Source organism: Patiria miniata, unplaced genomic scaffold (genome assembly GCF_015706575.1).
Source record: "Patiria miniata isolate m_02_andy unplaced genomic scaffold, ASM1570657v1 HiC_scaffold_13, whole genome shotgun sequence".
Classification (NCBI taxonomy): domain Eukaryota; kingdom Metazoa; phylum Echinodermata; class Asteroidea; order Valvatida; family Asterinidae; genus Patiria; species Patiria miniata.
The window spans coordinates 3,613,203-3,638,223 of NW_024037051.1; the positions used below are offsets into that span (position 1 = coordinate 3,613,203).

At 41.8% G+C, this 25,021-nt stretch overlaps 2 protein-coding genes across 2 annotated transcripts; both read right to left on the reverse strand.

Moving 5' to 3' along the window:
• Positions 1 to 2,054: 2,054 nt before the first annotated feature.
• Positions 2,055 to 3,032, reverse strand: LOC119721511 (neuromedin-U receptor 1-like). The gene has a single exon (XM_038191588.1). The coding sequence runs from the start codon at positions 3,030 to 3,032 to the stop codon at positions 2,055 to 2,057; it is 978 nt and encodes a 325-aa protein (XP_038047516.1).
• A 14,413-nt stretch (positions 3,033 to 17,445) lies between these two features.
• On the reverse strand, positions 17,446 to 18,405 carry LOC119721461 (galanin receptor 2a-like). Its single transcript, XM_038191541.1, has one exon. It carries the CDS (start codon positions 18,403 to 18,405, stop codon positions 17,446 to 17,448), a length of 960 nt encoding a protein of 319 aa, XP_038047469.1.
• Between the last annotated feature and the right edge of the window lie 6,616 nt (positions 18,406 to 25,021).

The following is a 25,021-nucleotide window of genomic DNA, read 5'->3' on the forward strand; positions in this document are numbered from 1 at the left end:
TAAAAGCCAGTGTGCTCAGCACGACTGCGTCAATAAAGGGAGGAATTTTAATTAAAAGCCTGTTTGCATGCTTACTTCATGGCACCGTAACAGCTATCGCGCTGCTGCCTGTATTGGTTTTCTACAACGTTAAACATACACGTTGCGTACATGATTCGTTTGTCGTTGAGTTCTCAAGCTCCCCAACATTTCATCAATTCTGCCAGTAGTCCAGCGGATATGTGAAAAAATTGTACACTTTTGCATAAAAGTGTGAAACTTGTCACAGATGTTTATATCCATACGAGAAAATGTTTTAGATGTGGAGCCATCGCAAATTTACCCTTTTAGGGGCGTGGCATCCATTTAAAAAAGGGGGCGGGACTTGTCGTGCCCGCAGTGAAAACGGTTTTTCCCACTTGTTACAAAAGCAGGAAACTTTACAAAGACATAATTATAAAGATTATTAGTGTTTTCCAGATTCGGAGCCACCACAAAAGTACCTTTTTGGGGGCGTGGCAGCCCTTAAAAGAAAAGGGGGGTTTAATTATTATGCCCACTTTGGAAAAAAATGTGCCCATATTTCATGAACGAATAAAACGTCCCACAGACGTTTATATTCATGAGCAAGAAAAATCCAGATGTGGAGCCATTTCGAACACACCCTTTTAAGGTCGTGGCCACCATATAAGAAAAAAAAGGGGCGGGGTTTTCATTATGCCCCCCCTGGAAATATTGTTCCCACAGTCATAGAGAAAGGGAACTTTCCACAGACATTGACATTCATGAGAAAAACAATTCCAGATGTGGAGCCTGGATGAAACGGATCATGATACTAACATTAACACTCGTAAAGTCCCAGCCCGGGTACCAGATTTGACCCAGAATCCGGGTTCTATTGGGCCCCACACTTTTCCGGGTCAAATGATACATAAACTGACACTTCTCCGACTCATTTTTCGGGTCATTTTGACCTAGAAAGTGTCATTTTGACCCGGAAAAGCGTTCGACCCTATACAACCCGGAGTCCGGGTCAAAGAGACCTTTATCATGCTGCCACCATTGCAGTCATGCTCCCTGTATCCAATAACAGTACTGAATGAGATTTTTTGGCGCAAAAAGGAACCAGACTATTTTTCCTTCCAGCCTCGCTTTGGTAACATTGATTTGAATAGGAAAAAATCAAATGGCTGCAACATGATCATGGTCTATTGTTATCATTATCATTTCTACACTGCTCAATTAAAAACAAAAGTTTGACTATGTTATTGCTCACAACGAGCGTCTTGTGACATTATACATGCATTATCCTACTAGATATTACAAAAACAAAATGACTTTTTTTGTTTTTATTTTCAAAACAACGCCAATCTCCACTCGAGACGGATTTGCCGAAACTAGGACGAATTAGAATGCTACATTCGTGAATAACACTGATATAATGACATTTACCTATGCAACTTTAACATTTTAATTTATCACTCACACGAAACATGTTGTGTGACGAAACGAAGGTATAATTCGATTTAATATATCTGATACAAGTGTTAAAATAACCGGGGAAAATCTTTGCTATTGGGTATCGTGTCTTTATACAGCCGAGTGAAGACAGTGAACGTAAACGCGATAAAAGAGTGCACAAATCATAGCAAGGTTTAATACTCGAAATCCAATTGTAAGGAATATATTTTCCTCCTTTTCAATTTTAACGAGTCTATGAATGTTTAAAAAAGTGTAGTGTATTATTGTTCGTTCCGATGAAAGTTTTCAGGGATATTGCGACTTGAAAATGTAGAGATTATTTACAGTTCTTTTTTTCCAATCAAATGGGCTTATGCCTGTACTGGTAGGACTGATACCACGAGAAAATCCACACGTTAGAGTCTTCGAGTTCGTTGAAAAGTTATCGTGTTCTTTGCGTGAAGATTCGGTGTCGTATGAAATATAAACTCCTATAAAATCTGGTCTCCTTTACGTTATAATGGACTCTAACTACCAAACATGACCTTTCAAAATCCACTAAAGCATGCGCAGTACAACTAATGAGTCCGTATTTTACATACAGAGTGCAACTTTCACACTACAAGGGAGTTCAACGTTTCCTCAACGTGCATGAGCTGCTTGCAAAATAGCTCGCGTAGCCCCTTGCGGAATTGACGGTACTTGAAGGCGTAGATGACCGGATTGACGCAGCAATTAGCGGCCACCATCGCCACTGACAGCAGGTAGTACCAATCGACGTTGAAGTTGAGCTTCCAGCCGAGATTGAACATGAGAAAGATGGTCTGGTTTGGGGTCCAGCACACCAGGAAGGTGATGAAGACGATCCAGAGCATCTTGAAGGTGTTACGTCTGGCTCGGAGTAGGGACTCCATCATACCTGCCGGTTGGGCGTTGCCCGCGTTGGATGCTCCGGCAGCTGAGCTGATGACGGACGGTGCCGGTCCCACCCTATCCGCTCCTCTCTTGAGCTCCACGCTGATGCGAATGTACGCGAACAGCATCACTGCCACCGGCACCATGTACTGCAGGACGGCAGTCAAACTTCCGATGACTTTAGAGCGATTCGCAGCATTCGAGACGCACTTACCGTCTTGCACCTTAAAGATGGTAAGGTTGTAGGACTTGAGAACAACCGCGATGATCCAGCATGCCGCAATGACTGCACCGACTTTAAGTCTTGGGTACTTGGCGAAGGCTGCTTGGTACTTGAATGGGTGCACGATGGCGAAGTACCGCTCCATGGTCAACGACAATAGGTTGAACGTTGATATGATGAACAGGAGAAAAATTACAAAGTTGGAGAACCAGATGTGGCACACTACCCACCCGAGAGCGTTGCTGGGCAAGGGGTCTGGTAGCGGGACCAAACTCTGCAGAAGCGTCGTTAACGAACCAAGAAGATCCACCACAGCTTGGTGGAAGATGAAGGCGTTGGTGCGAGTCTGCATCGATGAGACTTTACCGATGACAAGACAGACGAGACCGTTGCCCAAGATACCTACAATACCCACGATGGTCTTGAAGATACGCAGCCAAAGAATCTGCTCCATGGTGGTTTATTAACTGTGCACTTCGCTGTCTCTTGCTAAAAAAACTCAGCCTCCTTTTTGCGTCTATCTGCCGAGCTGTGAAGCCGCGGCCCAGCTTTTAATAAGGCCGAATAACCTGCTACCTTAAAGTCATATTCTTGCGCCATCGTGTTCAATCACGTGCGTAATACTACAAATTCGGAACGAAGCATAATGATTAGCTCCGAAGGACATTATTAAACTGGGACATTATTAATTTCTGAAGCCTCTCACTATTGCAAAGCAATATCAAAATCTGATTAAAGGATTCGTTGTGAAAGAAAAAAATACTTGACGCACAGGTCTGGTGCCAAACACACAGTAATTATGAAAAAATTGGAGTAATACTTAGAAGGTGTCAAAAGCCCTATAAATGGCGCGATTTAATTGCAATTGTAGGTGCACAGTTTACGCGCAGTGCTTTGCTAGCTCCCAGATAGCCATTCCCCAGACTATAGTGACGGTCAATCACTTCTGCAAATGTGAAGGAAACGCAAACGTATCGTGGGTCTTCCGCTGTTTACAACACCTTACGACATCTCAGTTTGTGAAAGGGTTTAGCCGCTAAGTACCTGCGCCTTTTGGTATAGGACGGAGTGCAGAGGAGTGGATGTGACCATGACCGAACGCTTGGTGGCGTACTTTAGGGTCTCTTTTGTGAATCCCCGGTGTTGAAGAAGCAAGTTGTCATTGGAGCTAGATTGTTGATACGTGCCTCATTACAAAAGGGCTTTTTGCCCAAACAAACTCTTGCTCCAGAATCATGTGGATTTTTGAAAGCCTTAATGTCAGAAAGGATCAAGAACACAATTTTTGGTGGGTTTTTTTTTGGGGGGGGGGGGGGCAAACCATTTTGGTCCCGAAAAAAGTAGGTCCAAACAATTTTCCACCCCAAATTTAATATAAAAAGCAAGGGGAGTGGGTGCAAATGTATTGCTTTAGTTTTGTGGGTTATGTACGCAATGGCAGCCTTTTTTTGCGACGTACTTGAACAAAAAAAACTCCACACATACACACAAATCGGGTTCCTATTTGTTTTTTTTTTGGGGAGGGGTGGGGGCATGGCCCCCGTTGGCCCCTCCCCCTGGATCCACCGTTGATGTCAGAACGAAATGGAAAGTCTTTGACGTGGGTAGAGGGCGCTTGTCAAATAAACTAAGAGTTCCTGTATTTTTTTTCCATTTTGGTGCCAATTTGGTGTCCTCACTTCCATGCAAATTGCCGCAAGTCTGGTAGGACTTCATTCTGTCGGCTGTGCAAAAGAATTTGCCCTTGGTATCGCACTATTATGAATATAACTCCATTGAGTTGATCCAACCAACTGCTGGGCATCATATTTGTGGCATTCATTTAGTGTTAAAGCCCCCGCCGCAAACGAGAGCTACCTGCTGAGCAAACAGTCTCCCGAAGCCGTTTGCTCAGCACGTAGCTCACTTTTTTACTGAGTTGTAAGCCTCGCGAGGCCGTGAGGCAAATATCTATCCTGATTGATTTCTTTGGCCTCGAGAGACGAAAAACTCACCGTGTGCGGTCAACATGAGTAGATGGTCTTGAATGATTTTTTGCTCGGCATATAGCTCTTTTGTGCGGGGGGGGGGGGGCTTGAGCTACGTGCTGAGATAAAGAGATTAGCCTATAAGTGGCATATAGCTCTTTTGTGCGGGGGGGGGGGGCTTGAGCTACGTGCTGAGATAAAGAGATTAGCCTATCAGTGAAAGCACATTATTCTTGTTTGTCGGCCGCGTGATTTCCAAAATGGGGACAAACGGCAGCATCAAAACATTTACTAAGTTTTTGTCGCGAAGAAAAGCACAAAACACAATAGCATGTCCGTTGTAAAGCCTGGTGTGATGATATCTGGCTGGTGTGCAATAATAAATGCATCAGTTTCACTTTCAGAATACCACTCACATCGAAAAGAGATTGCACACAAATGGACCAACGTTGCAGGTCGGCTTAAGTTTCCTTTAAAAAAATTCCACTTATATATGCTGAGTGTTTTGGCAGAGTGTCACCCCCCCCCCCCCGCCAAAGGAAAGAAAATCGATTGCAGTATTGGATTTTCGGAGTAATTTTAATACATTTTTTTAACTTTCCGAACAATGAGTCCACCCAGTTTTGAGTTAAAAATGACTGACCTTTAAATGATTTATTAAATTGTGTCGATAACGAATGTTCAATATAAAATTACTGGTATTTACGATCACTAAACAAGTCATACTCTAAACATAGATATCCTTCAGTGTGGAGTCAATCACTAGTAGCCTTTTTACATGTACATGCATTTAATACTGCTATGTGATTTTGGTAATTGAAATGTCACAAAAATTAACTGAAAAAGTATCTCCCCTTTTAGCTTTTTTTTTTTTTTTTCTTTAACTTTACCCGTCAATTCCCGAGAATCAGTTCGCACCAATACCTAAATTTTACCTTTTTCCTGCAATCTATTGTGCTATTTTGAAAGAATTCAATACCCAGCATTATAAATAGCGAAACGTCCTCAGAAAATCAGTTAAACAATACGATCGAATTATCCGGGGGGAAATATACTAAAAATGGACCAGTTACAATGTAATTCACTTATGCCGTTCTGCCTATACGTTGCCGAAGTATGAAGTCACTCCTCCGCAGTCAGATTGACTTCCTCACAAACAATTCATACGCAATCCTTATAATTCCAAGCAAGTTTCTTCACACGATCATAGACAGCAATTTTACATCCTACTTTTGTTGTGGAACTAATCTCTATAATTTTTAGAGATTAGTTCCAGAAAACGGTAAAGTATTTTGTAGCAGATTTTACCACATGGCAGTTATTATAACCACAGTTGTGCTTATTTTTGCTACCAAAGGAAATTTTAGCCAATTGTGAAACTTGGTTTCATAACCGCCATAGTGAAAACACATTGTTCACGTGGGGCGCTGCAGTACGGTGTGCGTGAAACAGTAACACAAACTTTAGACTGTTTCCCCCCCCCCCCCCAAAAAAAAACCCCAATAAATATGGGCTCCGGTGGCTACAATCCTGGCCGAATCTCGCTGGGCCCCCACCCTCCCCCGGCCCCCGTTCAATGTTGTCTCTCATTGCGCGGTGTGTGCTCCATCAGCTGGAGAGAACAACATTGGCCGGGGGAGCGGGGGAGCGGGTGACTGTTGCTAGGCTCAGGAAGTGTCCCAATCATTTTAGCCGGGATTTTAGGCTGTTTACCGGCCCCACCTAAAGATATTGTTCAAGTCCAAAAGAAAATGGGGTCAGGGAACCAGACTAGCCTGCACCCTTTAAAAAGCTACAGCAGCTGTAATTATGTCTTTATATATATAGGGCATGATAAGTTACCCAGAATGCCATCCCTACTTCCTTCACAAGATTCTGTGAAGCTCATCAGCCTAGCCCTTCCCGGCCCAGCGCCCTAGGCCCTGTTTGCCGGGCGGGGGTACGTACGAAGCGCTATCATAAAGGAGGCACATCGGTATCGTGAACAGCTCCCCTGGTGTAATGTGGTGTTCTTGTGTAATGTTGTTTTCGTGTATATTTACGGTTTGGGGTTTTTTTTTTCAATAAAGGATGAGAACGTACTGTTTACTTAATTTTTCAGGAAAATAATGTTTGATTACAGCCTGGTGAAGGACTGTTGGGAACAGCGAACGGAATAGGCATAGAGGCCTGAATAACAGTGTTACCAAACAAATCTGTAAATACAAATTATCGTTTCCTTTTTTTCAAAAGGTCCGTATTTTCTTGAAATAGCAGTGATGGAGTTGAGAATCTGTATATCTCCAAATACAAACAGTAGAAGTCAGGCGCGGATCCGCAGGGGGTTCGAACCCCACCCCCTCCCCCCACCCAGCTGGACCCCCCCCCCCCCGCTCTGACACACACAAAATAGGCTAAATATTACAAACATGATAAGATTGGATATAGAAATCTTACGGGCCTGAACCCCCCCCCCCCCCGACCAGCCAAAATTCAAAATAGCCTACATAATAATAGTGTTCATTGTTGCGTAACGATAAGTATGTTTCGCGCACGTGTAGGCCTACTACTAACGAGGCTGCCGTTGGCCTATACAATTTTCCAATCAAATGAAAACAGTTGACTCATTACTTCCCGAAACATCGACTTCAATTCTGTTCGTCCATGAAGTCAAAACAGATGCACACAGCAATGTTCCAGGTTTCTCAGCCTATTATTAAGACAAATTGTTTTTGAGGAGAATTCTAAGGAAGCCTGGTGGCCGAGTGGTTAGATCCGTCGTCCACGAATCGCGGAGCCCGGTATCGAATCCCGTCGGTGTCTTTTTGCTTTTTAACACCGCGTTTTATTCAGTCATGCATTATAAGATGTTTAATTTCCCGTCGTAAAATACCAACAGTACCTTAGCTTAATCGGTAAGCACTGCTGCTGGTACTGTTCGCGAGTTCCAGGTTGGCACCTTCGTACAGGTTCAGGGCATGTGGTCCACTCAGAGGATCAGTGCTTAGGGTGCCGCCCTGTTCCTCCCTTGGCTCTTTGCTTTTACAAGGTGACTGGCCCTCCGGGGTTATATGGATAGACAGGGAAGGAAGTGTGTATTGGCCGGGAACGCCGAGATCCTGGAAGAGCCCTAAGGGATTAGTTTCATGATTACATCTGCTTGCCAGGCCTACGGTAGTATTAAAAACAAAGCAAAGGTCTATCTAATAAATCAATGAATTTTTAGTAATTGGCTATAATCAAAACGAAGTTTTGTTCGATCAATATGACTATGCCATTATTAATGTCGCAATTTTCAATTGAAGTAAGAAACGCAGTATGTAATATTGTATCGAGCAAAAATATAAATTGTACATTGTAATGTGTTTTTTACATGTTTCAAAATAATAACGTTTCTTTAATTGTGAACATTCCCCAAATATATAGTTATTCGCAAAATAGGAAAACGCAAGAAAAACCTAACCCTTAAAACTGGAAATACAAAATAGAAAAACAAAGTCAAGTGGAAAACCCCAATGTACCTTAAGGATTGAATTGGAAAATTCCATAACATGGGGCTTTTACAGACTTGACTTTGACTGTCAGTGACATACAGTCAGTGTCACGGATCCAGAGGGGCGGGGGGGGGGGGGCAGTGATAAACCCTACCGCCTGCGCTGAGGTGCCGCTGGCATTTTATGACCATAAATCAGCCAAGAACGGAGACGTATACACTGCTCGAAAACAGTCGTCTTTAAAATCCCTTTTTCTCGCGTTGTAGGTTTTTTAAATTGTGTGCACTATCAGTAATGCGTCTCTCGTATAAAAATGCAGTGATGTAGATACGTTGGCCTCGTGAAATTACTACAATGTCAATGACCGTAAAGCGTTTAATGCAAACGTCCCTACCCATGCGTGCAAGGGAAAGGGGTTTATTTATCAAGGACTACGGTGGGAACTATTGATGACGATAGAAAGTCCGCTATGTGCGATCAAGCACAAATCCTGCAAAATTCGCCAAGCCTTAAATGGTCTCTTCGTGCGTTCTTTTTTTTTTTTTTTTGTAAAAGGCCAAAAAGTGTGCGCAGACATAAAATGCAATTGTTAATTGAAATGCTTGGTTAATGTAGAAAGGTCCTTAGGCCAAAAAAAAAGTCTCTGGTTTCTGGTATGCGCGCGCGTCGCCGTAGCCATGCGCGTCGGCAAAATGAAGAAGTTTTTTTTTCAATGAAAGATGATGTCTCAAAACCGCCAAACTCACTGGTTTGACTGGAATCCTGCTGCTGCACAATTTTAACGTGTTTTTAGATTGGTTATGGTCGAGAATAAGCTTTATGTGGCCTCTCTGGACTCCCATATATTTGCACTAAGTTTAGTCGGGCACCATTTGCAGTCATCAGCCGACATTTGAAGCAAAAAAGTCAGGTAAAAAAAAAAAAAGCCGCGTCGCCGCACCACTTTTTGGGCAAGCTCCATACCAGAAACCGGAGACTTTTTTTTTTGGCCTTAAATGGTATACTCCGATTTCACTTTCCTCTGAAGTCACGGTTGGCACGTGAACAATATGATTGATTTGTTTTGTTTTGCTTTTTTGAATTTGTTTTCTTTCAGACTTTGAATAGTTAAATATCACAACATCATCTCTGTGAAATCACTCCAAAACGTTTCGTTATTACGCAAAGAACCTAACGTTGATCTGGCAAAATTACTTCACCAAGGTTTACTACGCCCACTTGGGGTCAACATGCAAATTAAGGTCAAAGTATATGACTCCATCCAGCTAGCGGGTGCCGCGCAAAACTTTTTTTTTCTTTTCATTTATTGGGGTCTACTGGGCTGCAACATTATATGGCTGTATATACCTTCATTATGGACCATTAGAAACCAGGCAAGAACGGGAAACATACACGGCTCGCAAAACGGTCGTCCTTAAGCCCCTTTTTCTTGCGTTATAAGTTATTGAAATGGGTGCACTACCAGTAATGCGTATCTCATATAGAAATGCAGTGATGTAGATATGTTGGCTTCGTGAAAAAAAGTCCTTGACCGTAAAGCGTTTAATGCAAGCGTGCAAAGGAAAGGGTTTATTCATCAAGGATTAGGGCGGGAACTATTGATGACGATAGAAAGTCCGCTTAGTGCTATCAAACACAAATCCTGCAAAATGCGCCAGACCTTAATGCGTTCTGTGTGTAGCGAGAAAAATCTATTTTAAAATTCAAGGCCTTACATTATTATTTTTTTTTTTCATTTTACCAATAATATTAAACCAATTTTTCTACTGCAGATTGTAACTTATGTTGTATAGTAGAATGTTCAGTTGTTTTCCTCTATTGGTTGCACCGTTTTACCATGAAGTAGCACAAACACACTAAAAAGGGTTATTATGGTAAAAGGGTATATCCAATGCACTGTTATGGCACAATGACGACGAGCATAACGTACCATTAGGGTATGACCTTAATTTGTTTGTTTTTCACTAAAAACCAGCCGGGCTACTGAAACGACTCTTAATTAGCCCGCCGGAATTTTCACTAGTCCGCATGTTTTTCTTTTATAGAGTGTCTCGTAAACAACAATGTGCATACATGTAAAACATGTATCCTGAGGCAATCTTGACAGTGTTTTTAATAAACAGATCTAATTGGCTGTAATTTTCAGAAATAAATGGATTTGGAGGAATAGTATGTTAAAGCAAATATTGTTACACTGACTTGTTTCACGTTTTGGGTTCGGAGATGCTGGAAAAACCAAAAAAAACCAATCATGTTCTTGTAGTCTGGTTCCCTGACCCCACTTAAGATGAAACGAAGCAATTGATAAGCGTTGGGGAATGATAAGGTCAGAGCATCAGTCTAGCTGGATTGTACCCCTTCAAAGGTGTAATACATTGCAAAGAAAATACGGAATAGGCTAACTAAATATGAAAAATAAGGAGCAGTTAAAAAAAACAGTTTTCTCTAACGCTGGTCGGCCGACCAGCGTTGGAAATTCATAAAAAAATAGCACTTTACCTAAAAATGTCAGCACTCCAGGAGCCATGATTGTACGGGATGCTTTAGACTGTCATTTCCTAGCAGTTAAGTAAAGAATTCGTGGTAATTTGATCATTTTGTTTCTTGATGTTTGCAAATGTTGTATTTTCCCTTTAACCCTAAAACAGTTAATACTATTAGACAGAAAATGATACAGGCTTGCTTTTTGAATTTAATGCATTATTTCTTCCTGTTTGATATAACCCAATACATGTAATTGTTGACTCGCCAGCTGGGCTACTTAATAGCTTAACTAGCCTGCTGCTGTTTCGACTAGCATTTGGCTAGCGGGCTACCGCTTAAGTCGAACCCTGCCGCACCATGTAATAAGGTAAAACGACGTATCTTGTATAGTTACGCCCTTTTGTCTCGTGACATCAGGTCACATCAGGTCACATCTATAGCACAACTATAACACGCATCTCAACAAACTCCCATTTGTCAAAGAAACTGAATTAAACATGCAAGATACAAGATACAAGATACGCCCTGCTATATGTTTGAAACGGCAACGGCAACGGCAACGGAAAAGGCAATGGGCCTGATTCACGAGTTGGGACATTTTTGTCGAGTTCCTTGAACGTATTTCATTAAGTGCTAACTGTTCAATGGGATGGCCCCAACTATTTATGCAGGCACAATGCAGCCTTATTTTACTGTCTTTTTTTTTAAATCTGGCTTTAAACATTATGGAATTTTTAATTGCAAATTTGAAATTATTCATTGAAGCAGACTGGAATTAATTAGGAATTAACTTGCTTTCATTTCTCTTCGCAAGGTCCAAAAATTAAGACTTTACCTCACTTTCAATTCAATATGGCCGACTCGTGAATAAGGCCCATAATGGACTTGATAGTTCGTTAAATGGAAACAGCGCCCCCATTAAAGTTGCAGCCTTTTACCGTGAGAGGGCCGATGGGGATTTTGGGACTTCTTACGGCTTGAGGGAGCACATCGTGTCTCACATCCTAATTTCTATATGCGTCGACAGATTCGCCAGGAATGTTGTTTGGCTGGTAATTACACAAATTGACGTCATGTGGTTGCGCTGCGGTTACTGCAAGAGGGCGGTTTGTTATAGTTATGCACATTTTTCGACAAAACAGTATTTTTGGTGTAATTTCTACATATTATTTCCATGCCAAAGATTTCAAATTTAGTCCAAACTTTCTCCTTTTTTTGGGGGGGGGGGGAGCGGTTTCAATATCTATCCAAAAACAATACCCAATGCTAGAGGGCGCTATACCCACTTTGGCGGCAACATCCTCATTTTTTTTAATTTCAGCCCTAAATGTCAATTTTCCTCAACCAAAATTTCACGAAGGAAGTACTTATGAAATACTTGTAGCGTTTTTTATGCAAGACCTGTCAAATCAGAACCCAAAAAATTCCACTCCAAGGCTAGACCAAGGCTAGACACTAGTACTCTCGCGCTTTTACAGCATGGGCGTCGCGAGGGGGGTTTGGGGGTTGGGCAAAAGGGCCCCCCTCCCCCCCCCCCCCCCCCCCCCCCCCCCCTCTGGACGTGCCAACAAAAAAGAGGGGCGAAACTATAATTGTTGCTCATTTGTTGTGTTGGGGACAAATATCTCTGCCCACCCTCCAAAAATGATCAATCGGGAAAATGCTGGGGAAAAATTAGGGATTTTGGGGAAACAATCTGCTTGCCCACCTGTAGAAAAAAATCCTGGCGACGCCCATGTGTAGGCGTACCGTACATGTATATGCAGCCAGACCGGCCTGCATTTATGGCTACGCTACAGTTCCTACGTTCGATCATAACCTCTGCTATTTTGCGTCTTTTCCTGTCACTTCATCGCAAAAGCCCGTGTTTTTCCAAGTCTTGTTTCAAGTATCATTCATGATAGTGTTGTCCCAACGGTGCGACTAGCTGTATACACGTATCCGGTTCACGCGCATTTTTGTAGTCAATAATGAACAGCCGTTGAAATTATTATTCATAAGCTGCATCGTCGCAAAAGCGCATGCGTAACTAGGTCCCGCTGGTCTCAGATTCGAATTAGAGACATCCCCTCCTAATTCAAAAGTTGAAATTAATTAATTGGTTACTTATCGTCGGCCTATTTTTATTTCGTGCGATATTTCATTGAAAAGCTCATAACTAATGCAGTGCTAGAAAATTATCATTTCAATTTGAACATCTATTTATGAAGAATCATTCAATTGCATCTGGGTAGCGTGGGTACCAGCAGTGGCTGGGAGTAACGTGCGATAATAGATACATCCATCAGGGTTCGACCTTAACTTTTTTTTAGCTAGCCAGCGCGGCTACTGAAACAGACTCTTAACTAGCCCGCGAGCATTTTCACTAGCCCGCATATTTGTTGTCTTTATAGAGTGTCTCATACATAGCAATGTGCATACATGTGAAACGTGTTTAGAGCCTGAAAGTTGACCCCAGGGCCCCTCGAAAAGGAAAATTAACTTGTTATAAAAGTTAGGGTTTTTGAAATTAGTTTTGGTACATTGCAATAGATTTCTTAAGACAATCACCCTCGGAATCTAGTGGAAACTGAAAAATCGCATGACGTGCAAGAGAAATTTCGTGCCAAAAAGTGACCTCTCGGCGCGCGTCCAAATCATCCGTGTGGACTCATGGAACTCAATCACTTATTCAAGCATGACAATAATTATATGAAATAATTTTATGGCAGTCATTGGTAAAAACTTAAACTTAAATAGGAGACTAAAATGTCTTTTGGGACGGACAATTGGTTTAAATAAACTTGAAGGCTTTATTTACAAACGAATCTAAAATGACCGTTGATAAGAACTGTATTAAAACGTGATCCAAACGAGCCTGAATAAATCTAGAATCCATCGGATCATAGTAAATTTTTGCGTCGTTATCATTTTTGTTCTCACGCAAGATTTCTCATCTATTCTGAGGCAATTTTGTCAGTGTTAAAGAAAAATTTCTATTAATGTAACCCTTTGAAACAGTTGATAAAATTAGACACAAATTGATACAGGTTTGCTTTCTGAATTTCATTATTTATTTATTCCTGTCCTTTCATCTTTGCCGTATCCCAATAACTTTTTGACTCGCCAGCCGGGCTACTTAAGGAATAGTTTGACTGGCCCGCCGCTGTTTTGACTAGCATTTGGCTAGCGGGCTACCACTAATTTCGAACCCTGCATCCATGTATCTACCCCCTGGGTTTGATGTCTATCTTAGAATGTATATATTTAATCCATTTAATAAATATTCTCTTATTCTTGCTGGATGTAATTATTTTTTTCTCTCGGCAAAGAGTTATTATTACTATTGAGAGCTACTCGCCATACGCAAAGACGCTGATTTCCGCTCAATCCCGCTTATCATGCGAAATTACACTCAATCGGCCTTGACAATGACTGTAAGACTCAAATGAATTGAAAAGTCTGCGCCCTACGCTGAAGAATTAAATTAGGAGTTCGCTCTCTATAGTAATTAAACGAGCCCCGGCCCTTCATCCTGAGTGATCAATCATTCCATGCCAAGGAAATCGAACATAAACCACAGGTCTGACGAGCATTTTTGATTTCTTTTCGCGGTAGACTTTGGTTTTACTTATTTACATTGCATAAAAGGTTCGTATCAATCGTTCCCTTTTTTTGTGTCTTGATTTAATTTTTTATACAATTTTGGATTTAGTAGATCAGTGAGCATCATCGTTAATGCAATCATACAGTACATCCGTTTCTAAGAAGATGAACATCGCCGAGTGTGGTCGCTTGTTTTCACAGCAAATATTCATGATGGTGTCCGGGGGAGGGAAGATAAATCCTATTTAAATGGTCCCTGGGGACACATTATTTTCAACATCGTTTCCAATAGTTTAGAACCGGGGAGGGAAACTTGCTTCCTTTATCAGGATACGATACCGCAATAACAAGTACAGGATTGATATCGTGTACTTCGTGATGTGATGTGAACGTTTATTCTGACTTATTATTAGGCCTACGTCCAATCCATAAAAATCCTCCCTTTCAGATTATCATGCCTTTAAGAGAATAAATGTGCGCTTGACCGGTTTTAAACAAGTCCGTTTAAAACAAGTTGCGGCAATGGCCGCTAATAATAACCCGAGCCGAAGGCGAGGGATATTACTGGCGACCAGGCCCCAGCCGGTCTTAAACAGACTTGTTTAATACCGGCCAAACACATCTCCATTCATAAATACCTTTTCCGTCTAAAAGTCAACACAAGTAAAAAATTTATATATATACATTTTCAACGATTTTACTCAACAATTTCATTTCACGTTTTTTGAAAAACCCCTATAGCGATGTTATGGAATGGGCCGCTCGCGAGTAGTCGTAAGTAATTCCTTACATGGAGATTGGCGCGCGCGTGACGCTTACTGCCCGATGTGGCACAGAGCGCAGCTGTGCCGGTGTAGTGTGAACTTAGGACAATGAAATACTGAGTCATTGAAAATATTGCGAATGCCTAAGTGAGGATTGTGAACGTTCAACAAATAAATGGGTAAAGGGACCAGATTTTATAGGAGTGGACACTATCTTTGGCTCTGTTTAAAGCAGACTGTTATCTACAGTATTGGACACAAGATTTTTCCGGCAGGACGGTTTTGCTCCACAACGGTTAGCGACGCCCGCCGCATGTTGAGCGGAATAAAGTACTGACGTCAACATCAATAAAAACGGGTTCGGCCGTGCGTTTTGCACCCGCAAACGTGGCGATATAGAGTGCAGTGCCCGTATAACAGCTCGCCATATCTAAACCTCACCGTTGCGCATCCGCCCCTTCAAAAAATGGTCGAGGCCCACCTTAACGTTGCGCGATCTTCCCCCTTGAAGAAATGGTGGAGCCCATATAGCAAACCACCATTTCCAGGTGTGTTAACCCGTACCCATGGCGCCGTATAGAGTGCAGTGCCCGTTGAAAATGTGCAGCAGTGCGTGGCGCCGTCTATATAGACGTTTAGCCTCTGGTATTGCTTCTTTTTGCAGGTTTTTTGAGATACGCTCATCCACACAACTTAAAACATTGCACATTCTTGGGTCCTGAACAATACACCTACCGATTTTCAACTTATACGGTGCTCAGTTCTGGAGATACAGACAGACAGACACATGGCGATGAATTGTAGTAAGATATTGGGTACGTTCGAGTAGCTTCCCCGTGTATACCCGAGGTGTACACTCGAGGAATTAAGCACCGACATGAGGGTAATCGAACGCTGCGGTGTATTCGTCTGGCATTCTGGAAAAAATTAAGACCAAAGGTTGCTTTATGGCGAGATTTTATATTGTAAACAAACCAGGTATGTTGTCTGTTCTACAGACTGACTGGTGGGCAAATCGAATGCTCTTGTGTAAGTTTTCACTTATACACGCGTAAGCTGCTCGAACGCGCCCATTGTAAGGTAAAAGAGACCAGATTAAATAAGAGTCCAAATTTCTCCCACTCTCTTTCGATTACTTGAGTGAATTCGGTGAATCAACACAATACCAGGGCGTAAACTCAAATTCCAACCAGTGGCATATCTTGTTCAGAGGACAACCTTTCTGTAGGGTAAGCACATACCTCCTTTGCTAGGTTTCTTTGATACACTTGGTACCTTCGACATGACTTTGTAGGGCCTATAGCACAAAAGCGACGTGGAAGATTGAGAGACGCGCCAATTTGCAGTGATTATACGAAAATTGACCCTTTTCTCCCACTTAACGTTTTTTCATAAGCGGTTCAGCCCTTTTAATCCGTGCTAAATTGGGTCTGACATTTTACTTTATATAGGCCATGTGTGTGTGTGTATAGAGTGATTACGTGCCCAGATTCGTCTATATAATTACCGTGTGATATTTCAAGTAGTTGAGGGGCCATCTCGCTTATATTTTCCCAAACGGCCAATCTATCTTAACAATGTAACTATAACGGTAATTTATTGTGTATCCTGCAGGATGAAATAAAATACATGTGCGTCAAATAACAACGAAATTCTACGCAAAGATGCGGTAAAATCACGCTACATTGTAAACACATAGCATTTATCATGCATGAAGTGCTTAACAGCGTCGTTCAGTTATTGCTCTAAATTCAACATTTTAGTGGTGAATTTCGCATGCGGCCTAAATTAGATTATTTTTTCCTTCATTTCTACATCATTGTCCGTGTTCATCACGAGGTAATTGGCGAGACTGCTATAAGCATGTTAAAAAAAACAATTCGCAGCGTAAGCGGAACTCATCACCGAGCGTGTGGGGGGGGGGGAGTCATTCCACCCCCCCCCCCCCAGCTCACGGGCCTGTACTCAAGTATTTTACAACTGATCTCTGAATGATAATAAATCCACCCAAAGCAAATTTGTTAAGTTTTCATCAATAGAAAAGACACGTACGAGGCCACGCTTTTCTTGAAAGAAATTTGCAGTCCTAGACGTGCACTTATCCGTGATATACTTACAAAGACATCGACATGCAAGGGCGGATCAAGAACACATTTGGGGGGGGGGGGCAAAAGACATTTGGTCTCCCAAAAAGTGGGTCCCAAAAATTACGGCGTGGGGTTCGGGGCCCGCTTAAGGACCACGAAACAATTTTGGATTCTAGATGCTCTGTGGTGCGATCTGAGGCAATTTCTGACCACTTTAACCAAATCTTTTTGAGATGGTGGTGTACGCAGTGCCTGCCTTTATTGCGACGTCACTTAGAAACAAAAAATGGGTTTTTTTTGGGGGGGGGGCATGGCCCCCGTTGCCCCCCCCCCCCGGATCCGCCTTGTCGACATGGTAAATATGATGTCACATAGCATTAACTGACGAATTATATGTGGTAAACTATTATTATTGCGGTATACGATGCTAAATTAGTCTACGATCGAGCATACAGCTATAGAGATGCTTGGTTGGAAATGTCTTGCAGACTAAAGGTGAAGGTTGGTTTAGTAGGTAGCCCAGGTAGATGTATCAATCCGGTTAGTTTTACGCCCAAACATCTCTCTCAGACCTTTGCGAAACTGGCGATACTTGGCCACGTAGATGAACGGATTGACGCAGCAATTAGCGGCCACCATCGCTACAGACAGCAAGTAAAACCACTCGTTGAATTGCAGCGGATACAAACCAAGGTTGTAGGTGAGAAAGATCACCTGATTAGGAGTCCAGCAAACTAGGAACGTGATGAACACCGTCAAGAGTGTCTTGAAGGTGTTACGTCTCGCCTTGAGTAGGGACCCCATCATACCCGCCTCTAGAGATGGCTCGGCGGAGGTAGCGGCAGCCGCTTCGGGCGGTGCCGGTCCTACACGGGCCGCGCCCCGCTTCAGCTCCACACTGATACGGATGTAGGCGAAGAGCATCACTCCGACGGGGAGAATATACTGAAAGAATGTAGTCAGGATCCCTACGACTTTAGATCCAGGGAGCGATTGGCACCTTCCATCTTGGATCTGGAAAATGGTCATGAGGTAGGGCTTGATGGCGGCCCCCACGAGCCAGCAGGAGACGATGACTGCTCCGACTTTCGCACGGGGATAATTCAGGAAGGTTGTCTGGTACCTGAACGGGTGGACGATGGCAAAGTACCGCTCCATGGTCACCGCCAGCAGGTTGAACGTCGATACCACGAAGATGAAAAACAGCGTGAAATTGGAGAGCCAGACGTGGCAGAGGAATCTCCCGAGAGCATTGTCCGGCAGGGGGTCGGGCATGGGTACCTCACTCTGTAGGAGAATCACAGTCGAGCCCAGGAGATCCACCACAGCTTGGTGGAAGATGAAGGCGTTGGTGCGAGTCTGCATCGAGGAGACTTTACCGATGACAGCACAGATGAGACCATTGCCCAGGATTCCAAGAATCCCCATAATTGTCTTAAAAATCCGCAAGGCAAGTATTTTCTCCATTTGTAATTTTCAGTCGCCAAAGCAAATAAAGAAAAGAGCAATGCGTAAAAGCAATCAACAAACACCACGATCGAGGCTCAGGCTTTACAGAAGCTGCTCCGAATAGCATTTGTCTGATTGTCAGTCCCTACCTTTTGGCTTTATTTGAACGAGTGACTGAAACACCAGAAAGCCCTGATTATGCGCGACAGCTCTTCAGTAACATGCAATTTAATGGTCAGTTCCGTTGATTCCTTATTGCCAGACCTGTGCGTGCGTGTCACGTGGGCTCCGGATGGGTAATAAAATGGTTTTGTGATTTTCAATTTGTTTTCCGGGCAGTGCAATATGTAATGTTGCCACAATGGATCAAGTTAGTCGCGGTCGATGATTCGCTTGTTCTCTGCTACGCTCATCTTTAGCTCATCCATCGCATTCTTGACTCGATATAAATAATATGACTGGATAAAAAGATTTCCAACACGGTTCAAGCAAGAAAAATAAAGCTGTCTGAATTTGTGCTTGCAGATTATTGGTGTTGCGAGCGCGCAGCCTTGACACTGTCGATTTTTATTATTGATGTTTGGAGAAAGGATGGCACTATCCCATTCAGTGACACTTCTTCTCTGCTGACTTGTATATGGCTTAATATGGATTTTAAGCATGACTTAGTCTTTGATGGTTATGTCCGATTGAAATGTAGAGTGGGCGGACATAAGAGATTGAGTGACTATGATAGGTTGGGTAATCAAATGTGATTAAATGTGCGAGCAGAGGATTATGTTCGCAAATCCTCTTGTTAGCAATAGCATGCTTTCGTGCCTTGCTGTTGGCACTCTTCAGTTGCAAATAGGTGATTCAAAAAAGAATTGAAGCTGACTCACGAAAAAGTTGTGGTTGAGATTGGTTATATTCCAATCATGTATCGTAAGTTTGGAGTGTTGGTAACAACCATATGACTTTAGTTGGTTTCAATTGTTCCTCTAGTAGTAGTAAGGAGAGCAATATGTTGAGGTTTTATCAGGTTCGGTTAGTTTTTCGAAAAAGCCGGAGTTTGTCGGGAGTGGGTTTAGCTCTTGATTTTGCTGTGGTAGTTTCTCCCATGATGTAGTTCCGATTGGAGATGAAGACGTCATCAGTTGACTCGTCGTTCATTAATACATTATTTATAAGAACTTAAGACGGCAGATTGAGCAGTTTGCATCGCAACGTCTCAGCGAAAGGGTTAATATCTGTCTACGTTCGATGGAAAATAAACATGTGAACATTTGTCCCTTATATACGCGTTTTGGTACTTAATCATCGTGAATAACATTAATTAAATTGGTATGTATATGAAAAGCTGTCGTCACCGGCTGAAGTAGGCATAATGCCGCGCTGCCGAACACGGAATGATTATTAAGCCAGTATTCATAAATACCTAAGACCGTTTACGCATTCCTATTGGTCGAGAGCCCTTCACGTGGCCGGTCTAAAACGGATGATAAAGACATGGGGGTTTACCAAACCTCGGCATAGGCTTCGTCTTCGGCTTCATCTCCATGCAGCCATTTTGAAGCCCGTACCAAATGAAGGCTCCGGCTTAGGCTTTATCATGCGGCTCCGTTTTGGGCCCAAAAAAATGGAGCCTGGCGAAGCCTGCCGAGGAGATGACTTCGTGAGGCTCCGTGACGTATCTGTCACGTGACAGACACAAAAAAATTATACAATTTTCATCTGCCTTTAATGGCGGACATCTTTTTTGCTCGCACAACATGACTCAAAGAATCTTTTCAAGAAAATGGAAGTTTCCAACCGAAAGAATTTCGGTGTAAAGGTAAGTTCATGAGTTCATGACATAATTTGGAAAAAGTCACGAACTGTATGTAGACTTTGTAGTGAAAGTATTGGCAGATAATGGATGATAATTCTTTGTCGCAGTGCTAACGCTACGCTGTGTACTCAAGTCACAGTGGCTATCGTTACGGCAGTCGACCGTCTGTCGTGATTTCCGACCTGTCAATATAACCAGACTATTCTCGGAAAGAATTCCATACCCAGACATCACTTGACCTCCCTTGCAAAAATTCTAGAGACGGCTCTGAAAAAAATCTGAAGTGTTTTCTCAAAAGCTTTGTTCAATAATTTTCCTGCTAAAGACTTTGGCCATGTTGCATGGCTAATATTATTAATTAAAAAAAGTGATAGGCATAGGCCTAGGTCACTGTAGAAAAAAATTAGTGATGACCATGTATGGAATTGTTTCCTCTATCCTCCCTTTAAAAAAAATTAGTTTATAAAAAATACAAAAATCCTCCAAAGCCACGGGATATATCTAGGACATGTCTAGTAAAACTTAAGTAGAGGGCATAGCCTACTAAAGAAAACTAGGGCCTAGGCTAGGCCTAATAAATAAATAGAACAAAAAAGAGCCAAAAGAATATAAAATTCTCACAGCACAAACTTTGATCCAGGGTTCACTATATTCAGTAAGTTCATGATTTTTTTAAAGCCAACCAAGAGGCAGAGCTACCAAATCGTTCTGGTTGGAATAACAGCGATACATTTTTATAGGCCCAACATTTTGCCTGGATTTAAATTATGGCTTTGTTCAATACCTAATTAGTATAGGTTATAGGCCCTAGCAGTTGAAAATCACGTTACGGCTGCCGTAACTATAGCCACCGGTCAGAATGATTCTAGAACAGTGGACGTATAGTAACATGTACATGTAACTAGTGAATGTCGGGCATCAAGTTATGCATGACACTGTCCTTGCAAATATATGGTTTGGAATTTTAATTGACTGTGAATTAAGTGGCGAACCATTCTTTAGGCTAGGTCTACAACAGAAATATTGATGAATTTGTTTTTGGAATTAATCATGTAGTGTTTTGGATGTTTCTTTTCGGGTTTTTTTTTTTGGGGGGGGGGAGGTTGGGTGAGTGTGAAGATTATGAAAATTTATCTTTCGCATTGCAATTTGTCAATTCTCTCTAGGGCTGTCCATCTACGAAAAACGTAAATTAGTATTCGATTTTTCGAAACTACATGTACGTGTTCCACCGAATATTTGATTATTTGAAACTCTCTGATTCATTTTTTATACACGCCACCTGCAACTGCTTGCAAAGCCAGTCAAAAGTGCCACACGAAGGGCGGCGATCAATATTAATTATGGACCGCTAGAGCGTTTTACCATAGGTATTTTATTTCAGTGTGAATTGGGTATTAACCTTCTAAAAGGATGGGGACAATGGACCACCTTCGATAAAAAAAAAGTGGCATCTGGCAATAAAGCGCCACAACTTTTCTTCTTTTTCCTCGAATATTCAAAACTGTTTAAATATTTGGTTGATGATGAGATATTCAAATATTCAAATATTCGGTATAGTGGAGACAGCCCTAATTCTTCCAGGATCCTGGATTATATAAGTCATTCCCTTTATGAAAAATCCTTAAGATTGTATTTATTTATTTCTAACTAGCAAATTTCCCTACATCTAAATAAGGTTTACATACAATGGCGAATGGGTCAACAAATGTTACAGGCCTGACAGGTTTTTTTTTATGATATTTTCAATTTGCACTAACTTCAAACATTAATTTGTAAACAGGGACGGAGGAACTTTACTAAGAGAAGTTCAACGACTTGAGGAAACAAATATGATGAAGAATTCCCGGAGGGAAGGAGAGGCCATTGTAATGCAATGTATGGACGAGTAAGTAGGATATACATTTTATAATACATCACCCAAAGATTCTGCCTCTGGATTGGCCGAAATCGATTCGCTTGGCAATTATCTTGTTGACCATTAACTGAGAATGTATGACATTGGTGTGTGCCTTGTGTGTGGTGTTCACAAAAACATTCAGCGGACAGGCTGATTGGAATATATTTTGAAAGCATTCATTAACTGTATTACCTCTGGAAAACTCTGTTACTGATAGTGAGATAAACATGAATATTGAATCCCATGGTCCCCATGACATTCACTTATTGTTGTTTTCATTACTCGAAAGGTTGCAACAATTAGGAAGAAGAAATGCTGGATGAAAGGTGCTGAGCAAGTACACAAATACAACCAAAAGAAAATGGCTACAGGTAAGCTAATACTTTTAACTCTAAGTCAGATTACCTCTAATTCTGCTGTGAACTGCCAAACAATTCTGTGCCAGACTGTTATAATCTAAAATCCTGATTCCATCTCTGAATATTGCTGCACATACAGTATGCTGTGTATTCCTTGAAAAATTTTGTTAAGAAAAGTGGACCCAAAAAGAGTTGGGTTGGGAGGCTGTCCCTCCCAGCTTATGGGACTTAATGTGACATATGATAATATAATGAACATCAAGCCAGGTTGACATTGAACGGAGTTAGGGTAATACTTTAAGTGGCAAGCATGTTTGAAATAATAATTGTCACTGCACATTTGTACCTGTAAGGTTAATTTTTTTCATTAAAAGTGTGTTCCTTTTTTTTTGAAAAAGGGATATTTCACTTGAAACGATGAGTGTGGAAGTTATGTTTACACTGAACATTATATTGTCTGCAAAACTCAAATTTTGCAAATTTTTATCAAAAATCAAATAAGGATTTATGAAATGTTAAAGTTTTTTTTTTTTTTAAAACGCCTTCGTGCATCAATTAAGTTGAATGAGTATTTAAGTGTTGTCTTCGTGAAATATTTTAAGTTGTGTAAATTATGTTAATGTTTAAAGAATAAATCGCAGAGGTCTCGTCCAAACAAGAAGTCAAACATTCACTGAAAAGGGATGGAGTTTTTGGCCCCTGACAGCGCCCCCATGAAGTGCTTCAGTAGCATCATTTTCATCTGTATTGTCATCCTATACATCAAAAGGGTTCTTCCTGTCCCCAAAGACTCTCTCCCTATGCAAAGCACAAGGATTCTGCATCAAAAGCAACTGAAAACCCATGGTAATTCACAGCGAGTTTATACTCACCCTGACAAAATGTTAATTTTTACATTTTCGCCAACATTGATCATGAAACTTAAGATTGATTGTACAGTTAGGTTCGATTCAGAGTTAATTTTAGATGGATATCAATCTTAGATTTCTTTATGAAACAGAGATAAGTTTAATTGTAAATTTAAGGGTTTATTTTGGAGATAAGATTGATTTTGGCAGGATAAGATTAATTGTAAAGTTTTATGAAACACCCCCCTGGCGTGGCGTTGTGAACGAGATCTCGGTTGCGACCGCTAGATAATGATGATGATGATTTCGATTTAGTGGCTGTAAGACAATTCCCGTTCGCGTGGGCTAAGCTGGTTTTCACCCAATCAGTATCAATAAAAGTACCCCCCCCCCCAAAAAAAAATGTGACAGACTTTACAAAAATGGGGGAAAAGAATTAATTTAGTTGGAATGAAAATATTAGAAAATTTATTCTAATAAAAGAAATCAGATTTGGATACACTGTAAAAAATTTGCCCGTAATTTTACGGTAAAAGCACTGTCAAACGGGTTGCCAACAAAAGACCGTAAAATTACGGTCAGTTACGGGTTTCCAAAAATGACGGTGACCGTAATTTTAACGCGAATTTCCCGTAAATTTGACGGCAATTTGCCGTAAAGTAATGGAATACAAAGTGGGTGGCGTCAGAGCTGAGTGTAGGGGTAGGGAGGGGGGTAGGTTCCAGTTGCAGCAGCTGGGAGTGGGGTATGCATACGTCTTGCAGCTTGTCTTTTACACGCATAGTGGTTTTCAAATCACTTAAGATGAAATTATCTTTAAGTTGTAATTTTCATTTACAACTTTTTACCGATCCCACAGAAAGGGGTCAACCTATTGCTGGTCAACACCGCAGGATTAGCTGCTTGACTCTTCAAATTTCGCAATACCAAAGCTTTGACGTCCCAATGATCAGCACGTAGCGAACGTTGCGTGAGTGCACACGAATCACAGCTTTAAAAACTAGGCGGTTGTGAGGGTTTGAAAGGGGAGGGGTTTTGAAAAGTTACGAATACAAACCATTGTGAATCCCAGCCTGCGTCAGGGCACCAAGTTTTACTGGAAATGCACGTAGCACGTTCTTTCTTGTGACGGTTCGAGCAATAACGGTACTAAACCGTAAACAATACGGGAAATGGACAAGTGTTTTTACGGGTTTTGTTTACAGTGTATAATGCCCATTGTACCCTTTCCCGCAAAGTATTTCAAGGCAGACTCGAAATTTCACAGCAGAGCCCGCTTTTGTATTGATATGACACAAATAAAGCCATTTATTGGTGCTGAAGTTATCCATATCATTGTCATTCATAGCTTGACAATGTTACGCGAAACGACGAAAGGTGCCGAAGCATCGCGAATGGTTGGAGCCGCTAGCCGAAGCCAGCAAAAGCCTACGCGTTCCAAAGCTTATTGGCAGCCTTGAGGCTTGGCGCGGAGCCGCACGAAGACGAAGCCTCATAAGTCGAAGCCGGAGCCTAAGCCGAAGCCGAAGCCTGAGGTTTGGTAAACGCCCATGGCTAGCTGGTCTTAAACACTTTTCCAGTGTCACATGAAATTTGGACTCCAATGAAATCCGGTGCCTTTTACGTTTCTTTGGTTGAACATTCAAATTCCCCACGTATGCATGCGCAATACTACCGCGACCTTGGAGGTGGAATGCGCAACGCGCACGCAATTGTG